Source organism: Oncorhynchus clarkii, chromosome 3 (assembly GCF_045791955.1).
Source record: "Oncorhynchus clarkii lewisi isolate Uvic-CL-2024 chromosome 3, UVic_Ocla_1.0, whole genome shotgun sequence".
NCBI lineage: Eukaryota > Metazoa > Chordata > Actinopteri > Salmoniformes > Salmonidae > Oncorhynchus > Oncorhynchus clarkii.
The window spans coordinates 51,735,942-51,748,818 of record NC_092149.1 but is presented as its reverse complement, the minus strand read 5'-3'; the positions used below and the strand labels follow the sequence as shown (position 1 = coordinate 51,748,818).

Below are 12,877 nucleotides of genomic sequence, written 5' to 3'. Positions count from 1 at the left end.
ATGAAATTCGAGCAAGGGTTGCCTTCCAGAGAGACATCCGAGATTGTAACATTCTCTGTTTCACGGAAACATAGCTCTCTCGGGATATGTTGTCGGAATCGGTTCAGCCACCGGGCTTCTCCATGCATCGCGCCGGCAGGGATATTCTCCTCTCTGGGAAGAGGAAGGGCGGGGACGCATGCTAGTCATATTATCTCCCAAGAGAATTCCCGTCAATTATCGTCATAGCGGTGCACATTCCCCCTCAAGCAGACACCAAGACGGCCCTCAAGGAACTTCACTGGACTCTATGTAAACCATATATCCTGAGGCTGCATTTATTGTAGCTGGGGATTTTAACAAAGCAAATTTGAGAACAAGGTTACCTAAATTTTATCAGCATATTGATTGCACCACGCGCGGGTGTAATACATATCACCATCACCCTAGACCCACTTCAGTTTGCATACCGCCCCAACAGGTCCACAGACGATGCAATCGCCATCATGCTGCACATTGCCCTATCCCATCTGACAAGAGAAATACCTACAGTGGGGCAAAAAAATATTTAGTCAGCCACCATTTGTGCAAGTTCTCCCACTTAAAAATATGAGAGAGGCCTGTAATTTTCATCATAGGTACACTTCAACTATGACAGACAAAATGAGGGGGGAAAAAATCCAGAAAATCGCATTGTAGGATTTTAAATGAATGTATTTGCAAATTATGGTGGAAAATAAGTATTTGGTCAATAACAAAAGTTTATCTCAATACTTTGTTATATATACAGTGCCTTGTGAAAGTATTCGGCCCCCTTGAACTTTGCGACCTTTTGCCACATTTCAGGCTTCAAACATAAAGATATAAAACTGTATTTTTTTGTGAAGAATCAACAACAAGTGGGACACAATCATGAAGTGGAACGACATTTATTGGATATTTCAAACTTTTTTAACAAATCAAAAACTGAAAAATTGGGCGTGCAAAATTATTCAGCCCCCTTAAGTTAATACTTTGTAGCGCCACCTTTTGCTGCGATTACAGCTGTAAGTCGCTTGGGGTATGTCTCTATCAGTTTTGCACATTGAGAGACTGAAATTTTTTCCCATTCCTCCTTGCAAAACAGCTCGAGCTCAGTGAGGTTGGATGGAGAGCATTTGTGAACAGCAGTTTTCAGTTCTTTCCACAGATTCTCGATTGGATTCAGGTCTGGACTTTGACTTGGCCATTCTAACACCTGGATATGTTTATTTTTGAACCATTCCATTGTAGATTTTGCTTTATGTTTTGGATCATTGTCTTGTTGGAAGACAAATCTCTGTCCCAGTCTCAGGTCTTTCGCAGACTCCATCAGGTTTTCTTCCAGAATGGTCCTGTATTTGGCTCCATCCATCTTCCCATCAATTTTAACCATCTTCCCTGTCCCTGCTGAAGAAAAGCAGGCTCAAACCATGATGCTGCCACCACCATGTTTGACAGTGGGGATGGTGTGTTCAGCTGTGTTGCTTTTACGCCAAACATAACGTTTTGCATTGTTGCCAAAAAGTTCAATTTTGGTTTCATCTGACCAGAGCACCTTCTTCCACATGTTTGGTGTGTCTCCCAGGTGGCTTGTGGCAAACTTTAAACAACACTTTTTATGGATATCTTTAAGAAATGGCTTTCTTCTTGCCACTCTTCCATAAAGGCCAGATTTGTGGGATATACGACTGATTGTTGTCCTATGGACAGAGTCTCCCACCTCAGCTGTAGATCTCTGCAGTTCATCCAGAGTGATCATGGGCCTCTTGGCTGCATCTCTGATCAGTCTTCTCCTTGTATGAGCTGAAAGTTTAGAGGGACGGCCAGGTCTTGGTAGATTTGCAGTGGTCTGATACTCCTTCCATTTCAATATTATCACAGTGCACAGTGCTCCTTGGGATGTTTAAAGCTTGGGAAATCTTTTTGTATCCAAATCCGGCTTTAAACTTCTTCACAACAGTATCTCGGACCTGCCTGGTGTGTTCCTTGTTCTTCATGATGCTCTCTGCGCTTTTGACGGACCTCTGAGACTATCACAGTGCAGGTGCATTTATACGGAGACTTGATTACACACAGGTGGATTGTATTTATCATCATTAGTCATTTAGGTCAACATTGGATCATTCGGAGATCCTCACTGAACTTCTGGAGAGAGTTTGCTGCACTGAAAGTAAAGGGGCTGAATAATTTTGCACGCCCAATTTTTCAGTTTTTGATTTGTTAAAAAAGTTTGAAATATCCAATAAATGTTGTTCCACTTCATGATTGTGTCCCACTTGTTGTTGATTCTTCACAAAAAAATACAGTTTTATATCTTTATGTTTGAAGCCTGAAATGTGGCAAAAGGTCGCAAAGTTCAAGGGAGCCGAATACTTTCACAAGGCACTGTATATATATACCCTTTGTTGGCAATGACAGAGATCAAACGTTTTCTGCAAGGTTTTCACACACTGTTGCTGGTATTTTGGCCCATTCCTCCATGCAGATCTCCTCTAGAGCAGTGATGTTTTGGGGCTGTTGCTGGGCAACATGGACTTTCAACTCCCTCCAAAGATTTTCTATGGGGTTGAGATCTGGAGACTGGCTAGGCCACTCCAGGACCTTGAAATGCTTCTTATGAAGCCACTCCTTCGTTGCCCGGGCGATGTGTTTGGGATCATTGTCATGCTGAAAGACCCAGCCACGTTTCATCTCCAATACCCTTGCTGATGGAAGGAGGTTTTCACTCAAAATCTCACGATACATGGCCCCATTCATTCTTTCCTTTACACGGATCAGTCGTCCTGGGCCCTTTGCAGAAAAACAGCCCCAAAGCATGCTGTTTCCACCCCCATGCTTGACAGTAGGTATGGTGTTCTTTGGATGCAACTCAGCATTCTTTGTCCTCCAAACACGACGAGTTGAGTTTTTACCAAAAAGTTATATTTTGGTTTCATCTGACCATATGACATTCTCCCAATCTTCTTCTGGATCATCCAAATGCTCTCTAGCAAACTTCAGACGGGCCTGGACATGTACTGGCTTAAGCAGGGGGACACGTCTGGCACTGCAGGATTTGAGTCCCTGGCGGCATAGTGTGTTACTGATGGTAGGCTTTGTTACTTTGGTCCCAGCTCTCTGCAGGTCATTCACTAGGTCCCCCCGTGTGGTTCTGGAATTTTTGCTCACCGTTCTTGTGATCATTTTGACCCCACGGGGTGAGATCTTGTGTGGAGCCCCAGATCGAGGGAGATTATCAGTGGTCTTGTATGTCTTCCATTTCCTAATAATTGCTCCCACAGTTGATTTCTTCAAACCAAGCTGCTTACCTATTGCAGATTCAGTCTTCCCAGCCTGGTGCAGGTCTACAATTTTGTTTCTGGTGTCCTTTGACAGCTCTTTGGTCTTGGCCATAGTGGAGTTTGGAGTGTGACTGTACAGGTAAGTACAGGTAAAGAGTGGAGGACAGAGAAGCCTCTTAAAGAAGTTGTTACAGGTCTGTGAGAGCCTGAAATCTTGCTTGTTTGTAGGTGACCAAATACTTATTTTCCACCATAATTTGCAAATAAATTCATAAAAAATCCTACAATGTGATTTTCTAGATTTTTTTTCTCATTTTGTCTGTCATAGTTGAAGTGTACCTATGATGAAAATTACAGGCCTCTCATCTTTTTAAGTGGGAGAACTTGCACATTGGTGGCTGACTAAATACTTTTTTGCCCAACTGTATGTAAGAATGCTGTTCATTGACTACAGCTCAGCATTCAACACCATAGTACCCACCAAGCTCATCATCAAACTGGAGGTCCTGGGCCTCAACCCCGCCCTGTGTAATTGGGTCCTAGACTTTCTGACGGGCCGCCCCCAGGTGGTGAAGGTAGGAAACAACATCTCCACTTCGCTGAACCTCAAGACTGGGGCCCCACAAGGGTGTGTGCTCAGCCCCCTCCTGTACTCCCTGTTCACCCACGATTGCGTGGCCATGCACACCTCCAACTCAATCATCAAGTTTGCAGATGACACAACAGTAGTGTGCTTGATTGCCAACAATGACGAGACTGAGGGATGAGGGCACTCGGAGTGTGGTGTCAGGAAAATAACCTCTCACTTAAGGTCAACAAAACAAAGGAGATGATCGTGGACTTCAGGAAACAGCAGAGGGAGCACCCCCCTTTCCACATCGAAGAGACAGCAGTGGAGAAGGTGGAACGTTTTAAGTTCCTCCGCGTACACATCAGGCAAACTGAAATGGTCCACCCACACAGACAGTGAGGTGAAGAAGGCGCAACAGTGCCTCCTAAACCTCAGGAGGCTGAAGAAATTTGGCTTGTCACCCAAAACCCTGACAAATGTTTACAGATGCACAATCGAGAGCATCCTATCAGGCTGTATCACAGCCTGGTATGGTAACTGCACCGCCCTCAACCGCAAGGCTCTCCAGAGGGTGGTGTGGTCTGCACAACGCATCACTAAAGGCAAACTATCTGCCCTCCATGACACCTACAGCACCCGATGTCACAGGAAGGCCAAAAAGATCATCATTGAATAGGGTATGGTAGTAGGTGCCAGGCGCACCGGTTTGTGTCAAGAACTGCATCACTCAACAGTTTCCTGTGTGTATCAAGAATGGTCTATCATCCTAAGGACATCCAGCCAACTTGACACAGCTGTGGAAAGCAATGGAGTCAACATGGGCCAGCATCCCTGTGGAACGCTTTTGACACCTTGTAGAGTCCATGCCCTGATGAATTGAGGCTGTTCTGAGGGTTCCTAATGTTTGGTATACTCCACGTACGTGCACTTTATTTAAGGGATTCACCCAAATGACATAATGACATACTGGTGAACTATCCCTTTAAGAATGTCAAAAAAGGCCTAAACTAAATAATATTAACATGTGTAATACAAGGATCAAAGACCATTAGGCCAACCAAATACATTTTACGATGTTCATTGGAGCCTCTTAAAGCAACAGAGAGAATGGGTGACAGACTGCCAAAATCCTAAGCCATTAATTCCCCCAAAAGCTTACACTGACATATTTAGTCGGAAAATGACCTCAATGCTGAGCGCATGTGCCAAACCAGATAACACCATTTCAATTCAACTAAGAGCATAAGTAACTCCTATGTACTCTAACTTCAGGCACTTGTTGTGATGGAAATGAGTCTGGAATCGAGAAGGCCACGTAACTTTTTAGCTCCATTCTGGCAGAGGTTTCTCCCCAATTCCAACCTTGAAAGCAGCTTAGCTGGCCACTTGTAAACCTGCTTACTGGAAAGGCCATGTCGGGAAATACTGGGCCAGAGAAGGAAAGGACACTCCTGTGGATAAGCTTGATTAAACAGGGATACGGAAGATCCAACTGAAGCCAACAGTTGGATCAAGGCATAGTGTATCCCAAATGGTACCCTATTCCCTATAAAGTGCACTAGCTTCAGCCAGAGCCCTATGAACGCTGGTCAAAAGTAGTGTAGTATACAGGGAATAGGGTGCCATTTGAAACGCAACCCCTTTTCTCATTCTCAAGTGTTTTTCTCTTAATTGTGCACCCAGGCTGAGATTCAACAAGTTTATTAGTAACTCCATTGCTTTTCTTTGAAGTTACTTTGGTGTTTGTTCTCCAAACTTCCCAAAAGTAATAGCATGAGAATAGTGTAATTTGAATAGGACTACAGTGTTTACATCGGACAATTACTTGTTTGAGTTGGACTACCGTGTCGAGCTGTGTCAATCTGTGTCAAATAAATGTCTGTCTAGCCTGAGTCATGGTGACTGTTTCACAGGGCCACAAACCCACATCTACAGAGCAAACGCTCTAATGTATGTTTGATTAGGTTTTAAGACTATAGTATCAAATCCATTGGCTTCTATGGAAGTCATCAGTTGTGCTTGTTTCACCAACCATCGGTGCATTGTCTATGCGTCTCTGACGTATGCTTTTGGCGTTGTTGTTTGTGTCTTGCTGGTGAGAAACCTAAATTTCACCTCATGGGATTAATAAAGTTGATTTAATTTCGGGCTCACCTCTGAGAGCAGGCAGCAGTGAGTGGTCCTTCCTGTCGTCACATTTGTTACATTCACTGAAGTAGAGCAGCAGGAAGACATCCACCAGCACCCAGACAAGCGAGGTGGTCAGCACCACCTTACAGTATACGAAACGCCGCATCGGCCCCCCGTGACGTGACGTGGCGGCAGAGAGGAATCAGCAGGCTGGCCCCTGACAGAAAGCAGGAACTCTGGAGACTAAACAAGGTAACGGAGGGGAGACACACCGGGATGTCATCCCACTACAGAGAGAGGAGAGAAAAACAGACAGACCCGGTTGGAGAGAGAACTTTGAGAAATGAAAAGATAACATTTAATTGATGAAATGTTAAGAGTGAACATTGTGACAATGAAACTGAGGAGAATTCATTGATTTCACCATACAGCTTCCACCAACAGCTAACTTCCTTTGAACATGTCTTTTCGTATGGAACACGGTTGTTGACAATGACTTGGTATTTTTCCATTTGAGAGAGAAAAGCAGAAAGCTAATTCCTTCCTCAGAGAGTCTGCATATCATCTGTGGTTTATTGGCAGATTTGCCTAGACCAGGCAGATAGATTTCAGTCCAATGAGAATGTTTGTGCGGAACAGAAATCTCAATGGAATGAAATGAATACCTCACTAGTATTCCACATGAAAAAAAAACACAATTTGCTATGTAATGTGACTTTCTCTAAGGAGAATTACTGGTTTACAGAGGCAACAAGCTGCATTCAATTCTCCCTGTATGAAACTGTGTGTGTGTAAAATCACAATAGATGTGCCGGACAAGACCGCTCTAAAAGAAGCAGTCCGAAGAGAATAAATAGACAATGTTAACAAAATGGACACTCTTTTCATAATATTAATTCATATCCACCTGACAACTTTGTTACGATAGTGATGGATTAGATCACAACTGAAATAGAGCATGCTTTGCACGTTTTCTATTTTCCTCCTACAAATGTCTCCAATCCAATGTTAGGATGTACAAGAAGGTTGCTTTGACTGAAAGGTCTGCACTGTGGTACTTTCCCTTTAAATATCCTGTAAAGCAATAAGAGCTATCCATGATCCCAAAGTCTTGCGTTTTAGTTTCGGGGGGAAATTAGACCATATTAAATGGCATAAAAGGCTATCAAATATTTCTGTCTTACACACAAATTCTGGTATTGGAGTGTTCTGTGGGGCATTGAGTTTCCATAAACGCAGTCACATAACCACACGCAAAAATACAACTGAAAACAGAAACCCCCTTGGTGTACGTTGAAGTGGTGTGTGTGTGTGTGTGTGTGTGTGTGTGTGTGTGTGTGTGTGTGTGTGTGTGTGTATGTGTGTGTGTGTGTATGTGTGCGCATTTTTGTTTACCCATATCATCCTCCAATATGCTCAAGGCCCTATGCCAATGAAGGGTTCTTATAACACCCCTCTAGGCTCATCCCCAGAAGGAAATCTGACTCTCCCATTTCCTTATCATTCTCCTGCTGCGTAGGTGCAGCGTAGTGCAGTCTTTGCGCTCACAACATCCCTCTCTGCTTCCTGTATACGTCCATCACAGTAGATGACAAGCCTGTCCTGAGTTGACTGTTATCGCTTCCAAAAACAAAGATACCGTCCTGTAGGTTCAGTCCAGGCCTAACCCAACATACCTGATTCCGCTATTTAAAGGTCTGGGTGAGCAGCTAATTAGTAAAAACAGGTGTGCTTTGGTTAGCCTCGCACTACCATCCTGATCTGGTGAACTTAGGGAGTGAATGTTATTTGTAATAAGGGCTACAGGGAGAAAATCGGACCTCTCTGAAATGAAAAATGGATGGCCATCCGTTCAGCAAGATATAGTTGACCTCAACCCTCCCTCAACGTCGTTGCGCTCACAACATCCCCCTCTGCTTCCTGTATACGTCAATCACAGTAGATGACAAGCCTGTCCTGAGTTAACTGCTATCGCTTCCAAAAATAAGCCTGGTCACCCAGTCATGTTTATTAGTAGCGTCACAGCCCCGTAAACAACCGGTAACACTGACAATGGTTCATCATTGGCCGCTTTCTGTCATAAGTAGACCTACAAAGCTTAACCAAATTTACAGGACATCTAAGGTGGGACATTAGCCCCAAAATGGCCTTGAGAATGGCAGTCTAATAAAATAAAGACTCCTTTGTGTGCAATGTTGTCATCCGTTGCAGACTTTTCGCAAACCATAAAAATGTATAGATTCCGGTGATAAGGTATTCAAATCCTCTATTTCAAACACATCATGAATCTGATTGAAATGAAAGAGACCAACGCCTAGTAACACTAGACCGCTGGAACCTTACTCCACGCTACTTTCATCATATTGAATTCTATGCTAATTTCTGCAGAGAGAAGAAGAAAAAAACAACTCGGAAACATGTCTGCTGTGTTTTCCCGCGGCCATCTGCTTAGAACTGTCGAGTGCAATGTTTGGGTCTGGTGCCACCAACCAGGCTGGAGGCGACGCTCGCGTTCCCCCTCTGAAGCGGCTGGGTCATTAGTCCAACCATCTGCACGGATGAATATTTCCTGTCTGTTGAGCAGTGCACTACAACAAGGTCTCTCCCCTCATTACAGCATACATTTCAGCTGAAAACACTTGTCGGAACAACGCAAACCTTATTGACCGTGGCGACGCTTTGACGCTTTAACCCACGGGCCAGAAGTGTAACATTTTTTTGGCACCTCTGACACTGACAGTTACTGTTTGACTGTACCCATACTCCTACACATCAAACAAGGCTGCTCTAAAGTTCAAACAATGGCAATTCAGCTCTAATGTCCTCTATCAGTTCTGACTGGTTTATTCTGGAATCCCAGATGCAGAATTATCTGAAGTACATTATTCTTCACTCAAGAAGCAGACTGAACTTCTCTTAATACAAGCTCACTTAGGTACACTCCAGGGCCACTGATATAAGCATTATGACAGGGAGCACTTTGAGCCCAATCTTTTACAATGTTCAGAAAAGGATAAATCAGCACAAATCGTCCAGCGTTAGGCATTCAGGGGACAGGAAATGATTATCAGGATGGACTAGAGGGCTGATCCTCTTAAGTCCGTCCGTCGCTCCGATCCAATGGGGTGCTGTGACGACGTCAATAACAAAGGGAAGAGGTGGGCTGTGCTACTAAAGTACACGAGGGAATACTTTAGTGGCATATCTATTGGGCAGGGCCCCACAACTCTCATCCTGGAGATACCGTCCTGTAGGTTCAGTCCAGCCGTAACCCAACATACCTGATTCAGCTATTTAAAGGTCTGGGTGAGCAGCTAATTAGTAAAAACAGGTGTGCTTTGGTTAGTCTCACACTACCATCCTGATCTGGTGAACTTAGGGAGTGAACGTTATTTATAATAAGAATGGACAGAGAGATAGGCCCATGTGTTCATCTGATCATATTTCTCAAATTCTAAATCAGTGTGTCTTGTCTGCAATGAAACTGTCCCCTTTTTTTGCAAATAATTGAATCTGAGACTTCGTTAGGAATCTGAGCATGGTACTTCCACAAGTTAACCTACCCAGACAGAGTAGACCTAGTGACACTGCTGGCTACTCTTCTTCTGTGGCTTAACCCAACTTGAGAGGGTCACAAGTGTTTCCCTAAAAGCTGTCTGGGTTTAAACATCTTCTACTGTACAGAAAGTGAATATCTTTAATCAATTGATACTGACAGAATTAGATTACTTTTCAAGCAAAGTCCATTTTTTTGGTCTCCTCGGCTATAGAAGGATGTAGCTTCGAACTCTCATTCTCAAACCAAACAGAGCATAGGCTATAGGCCAGTCCGCGTGCAAGACTAGATTATTTGGACTAGGCCTAATCATAAATTATTTTCAGAAGAAGCCTTTGACTCTCCTCCTGAACTGCCATCATAGACCTACACAGCACAGCCATTGGTTAGGCAGCACACACAAAAAAAATGGAATCAGCAAGAGCAGAGCATGCCGGGGCTCAGGATTGTAATATCCATTGCAGTGTCTAATGCAGCTTAGTTGTATTTACACCATCTCAGAAGCTATCTTGTGAATATAACTTTGTTCTGTTCTTCTCCGAGCATGCACTTCGTAGCCTATAGGCTATGGATCGTTTGATTGAGACCACACTAAATAGCCTATAGGCGCACGCCCAGCGAAGAATCAGAGATGAGGGGCGGCATCAGCCACACATCGATATATAGCCTAATAAGCAACAAATTCCAAAACACTGACAAATATCAACATTTCATTATTTACAAAGTACATGACCCTCCCCTGGACTATATTGAAAAAAGAAAATACTAAATCCTCCCCTTGACTGAAATTGAAAAAGCATGACCCTCCCCCATTTTCCTCCAGGTGCCCATTCTGTGCACTTATATCCATCCCAAGCTCACGAGATCAGGATGGTCGTACGAGGCTACGCTTTATGAGGGTTGGACCGGAAAACCTATAGGACGGTAGATCCCCAGGAAGAGGACGTAATGTAAGTATCGTACCACTCGATTCATCGAGACCATTATGAAGTGAGAGACAACCCACAGGGTGTGATATGGTGGAAAGCCAAGCGCACACTCCCTCCACTCAGCAGCAGACCGATAAATAGAAGCTAAAAGGGAACATATCGATTCATCTGTTGTCTTTATACAGCTGAACTGATCTAAAGACAACGTGTCCGTAACAAATAGGCTAAGTGAGACTTAACTTGTTGACCTATTTGAGAACCCACTGGCTACTACCACTTCAACTGTTACCAGTGTCTCACTGCAGGGTTGGGTTCAATTTGAATACAAGGCAGTCAATTCAGGAAGTAATACTGAAATTACAATTCAATAATTACAATAGGCCATCTGTTTTCAATGACTGTTCAATAAGTGAAGAGAAGCAAAAAAAAAAGCGAAGCTATTTGTGTCAAAGATTTTCCCATTTTTGAATGACCCCCAACCCGGCCTCACAGCACTATATCGAAAGGTAAATTGCTAGAACAATTGTGTGGCAAAATGTCATCCTTGATATCGGACCTCCACAACAATCTTGTCATTATGATGGATGAGTAGGGTATTGACTTCAAACTGCTGCAGAAGGACAGGTGTATATCCAGGCTACAGCTCATCGATATCATTCCTACATTCAAGACTAAGATTATCTAATTGGAAAGCTTAGCGACAATGCTACAACAAATATTGTAGATACAGCCTATATCAGCAGCAGGCTGATATAGGAGCTTACATTCCTGCAATATCTAATTGACAGTCTAGAATCTAGTAATTAATAGACGGAACACTAGAACATGCTATATTCCAAATGAACATTTCTACTGTAGCCATCTCTTATGACATTGTCTGAATGCTGAAAGATGAAAGCACGTCATTCAAGAAACATGTCATTTTGTACAATACTTACAGAAAATATGTCTTATTGTAATCAATTAATGGCACAATGATGTCTCGCTTGCCAGCAACGTGTTGCATTGGGTTAACAGCACTAATGTAATTCACTAATCATTTTTGAATGGTTGAAATGGTAAATCAAACTATCAATCCAAATGTTCCGCAGACGGGAAACCTGTATCTGAATGAAGAGCATAATTTTACGATGATGTTGCTGGTTGGCAATCTTCCTTGCTTGACAGTCTTTGCTAGTCCGTCTTCAGATGTACCGCAGTCCCCCCGACGCGACACGTAGACTACCGATATATTGTAGCCTAAACAAGTTCCCCTGTAATCTCTAACATTCTATGCAGCGCAAAATGATATGTCTTTGTATCCACCTGTTCTCGGAAAGAATAATGTATAACGGGGTAACGGACAGGCGATACGTTCTGGTGCAATCTACCATGAAAACTATAGAGGCAATAGTCCTTTTATTCATCCGTAATTGGTTGCAAGTCACGTCGATCAGGAAGTCCTGCTGATCCTGAGCATCAAGGGCGTCTGGTAAATGTATTTCTTTCAGTGTGCATCATATGGGAAATAGCCTAAAGCACAAAACTCTAATACATAGGTTACACACGACATATTGAAATATCCTACAATACATAATATAATATATTCGTGGTATGAATTATTTGTAGGCTATATCTGAAAATATAAGTAGTTTATACACAGTTAATAATGAGTTAATATGTAGGATCTATAACGTTAAATAGTCAGTAGATAGTTATTTGTCTTTGTTCAAATTGTGTGATTGTCGTTTGGTGTTTCCAAAATTTGAATTGATATATGAACAATTCAAAATCAATTCAACCTAAATTAGGAGCAAAGTTGGCACCTTATACAAACCAATATTATCCAGAAGAATGAATCATTTCTCAATCTGGCCCTAATTATCATCACAGCAAAACTGAACAGAAAATGTTTTGAGTGCCAGTTTTGTAACCTATACCTAGGTTTACTATGTTAGCACTGCTCTGTTCTCATGCCACAACCTGGTCTCAGAGCATTTTGTATTATTCTGTAAGTAAATCTGAGACTCTCCATTTAGTATGTTTCGTATTGTATGTATTAATTTTTGGATGCCAATCGCTAATTTCTTATGATATGTTTTTGAATTACAATTTGTATAATATGTTACACATTTGAAAAATATACAATATGTTACGAATTAGTAAAATGTACAATATGTTACCAATTTGCGAAGATATGATGTTACAAATTCTAGCTAGGTGGCTAACGTTAGCTAGGCTAGGGGTTATGGTTAAGGTTAGGGGAAGGGTTAGATAAAAGGGTTAAGGTTCGGGTTAGGCGAAGGGTTATCTAAAAGGGTTAAGGGGGGTAGTTGGCTAACATGCTAAAGATGTGGCAAAGTAGCTAAAAAGTAGGAAGTAGTTTAAAAGTTGCTAAAACGCTAAAGTTGTCCATGATGAGATTTGAACT

The 12,877-nt window shown here is 42.5% G+C and overlaps 1 protein-coding gene across 3 annotated transcripts in view; it reads right to left on the bottom strand.

The window, feature by feature from the left end:
- The window catches only part of LOC139397139 (polypeptide N-acetylgalactosaminyltransferase 13-like), a 54,358-nt gene extending 42,528 nt beyond the window's left edge, over window positions 1-11,830 (bottom strand). For 2 of the 3 annotated variants that reach the window (XM_071144015.1, XM_071144019.1), the window contains exons 1-2: window positions 11,406-11,771; window positions 6,007-6,269 (exon numbers count right to left, since the gene is read on the bottom strand). In XM_071144015.1, the coding sequence (XP_071000116.1) occupies window positions 6,007-6,148 (142 nt within the window). In that variant the 5' untranslated portion in view covers window positions 6,149-6,269; window positions 11,406-11,771. Of the gene's footprint in view, window positions 1-6,006; window positions 6,270-11,405 lie in introns of all 3 variants that reach the window. The other variant, XM_071144025.1, reaches the window with a different exon arrangement.
- Between the last annotated feature and the right edge of the window lie 1,047 nt (window positions 11,831-12,877).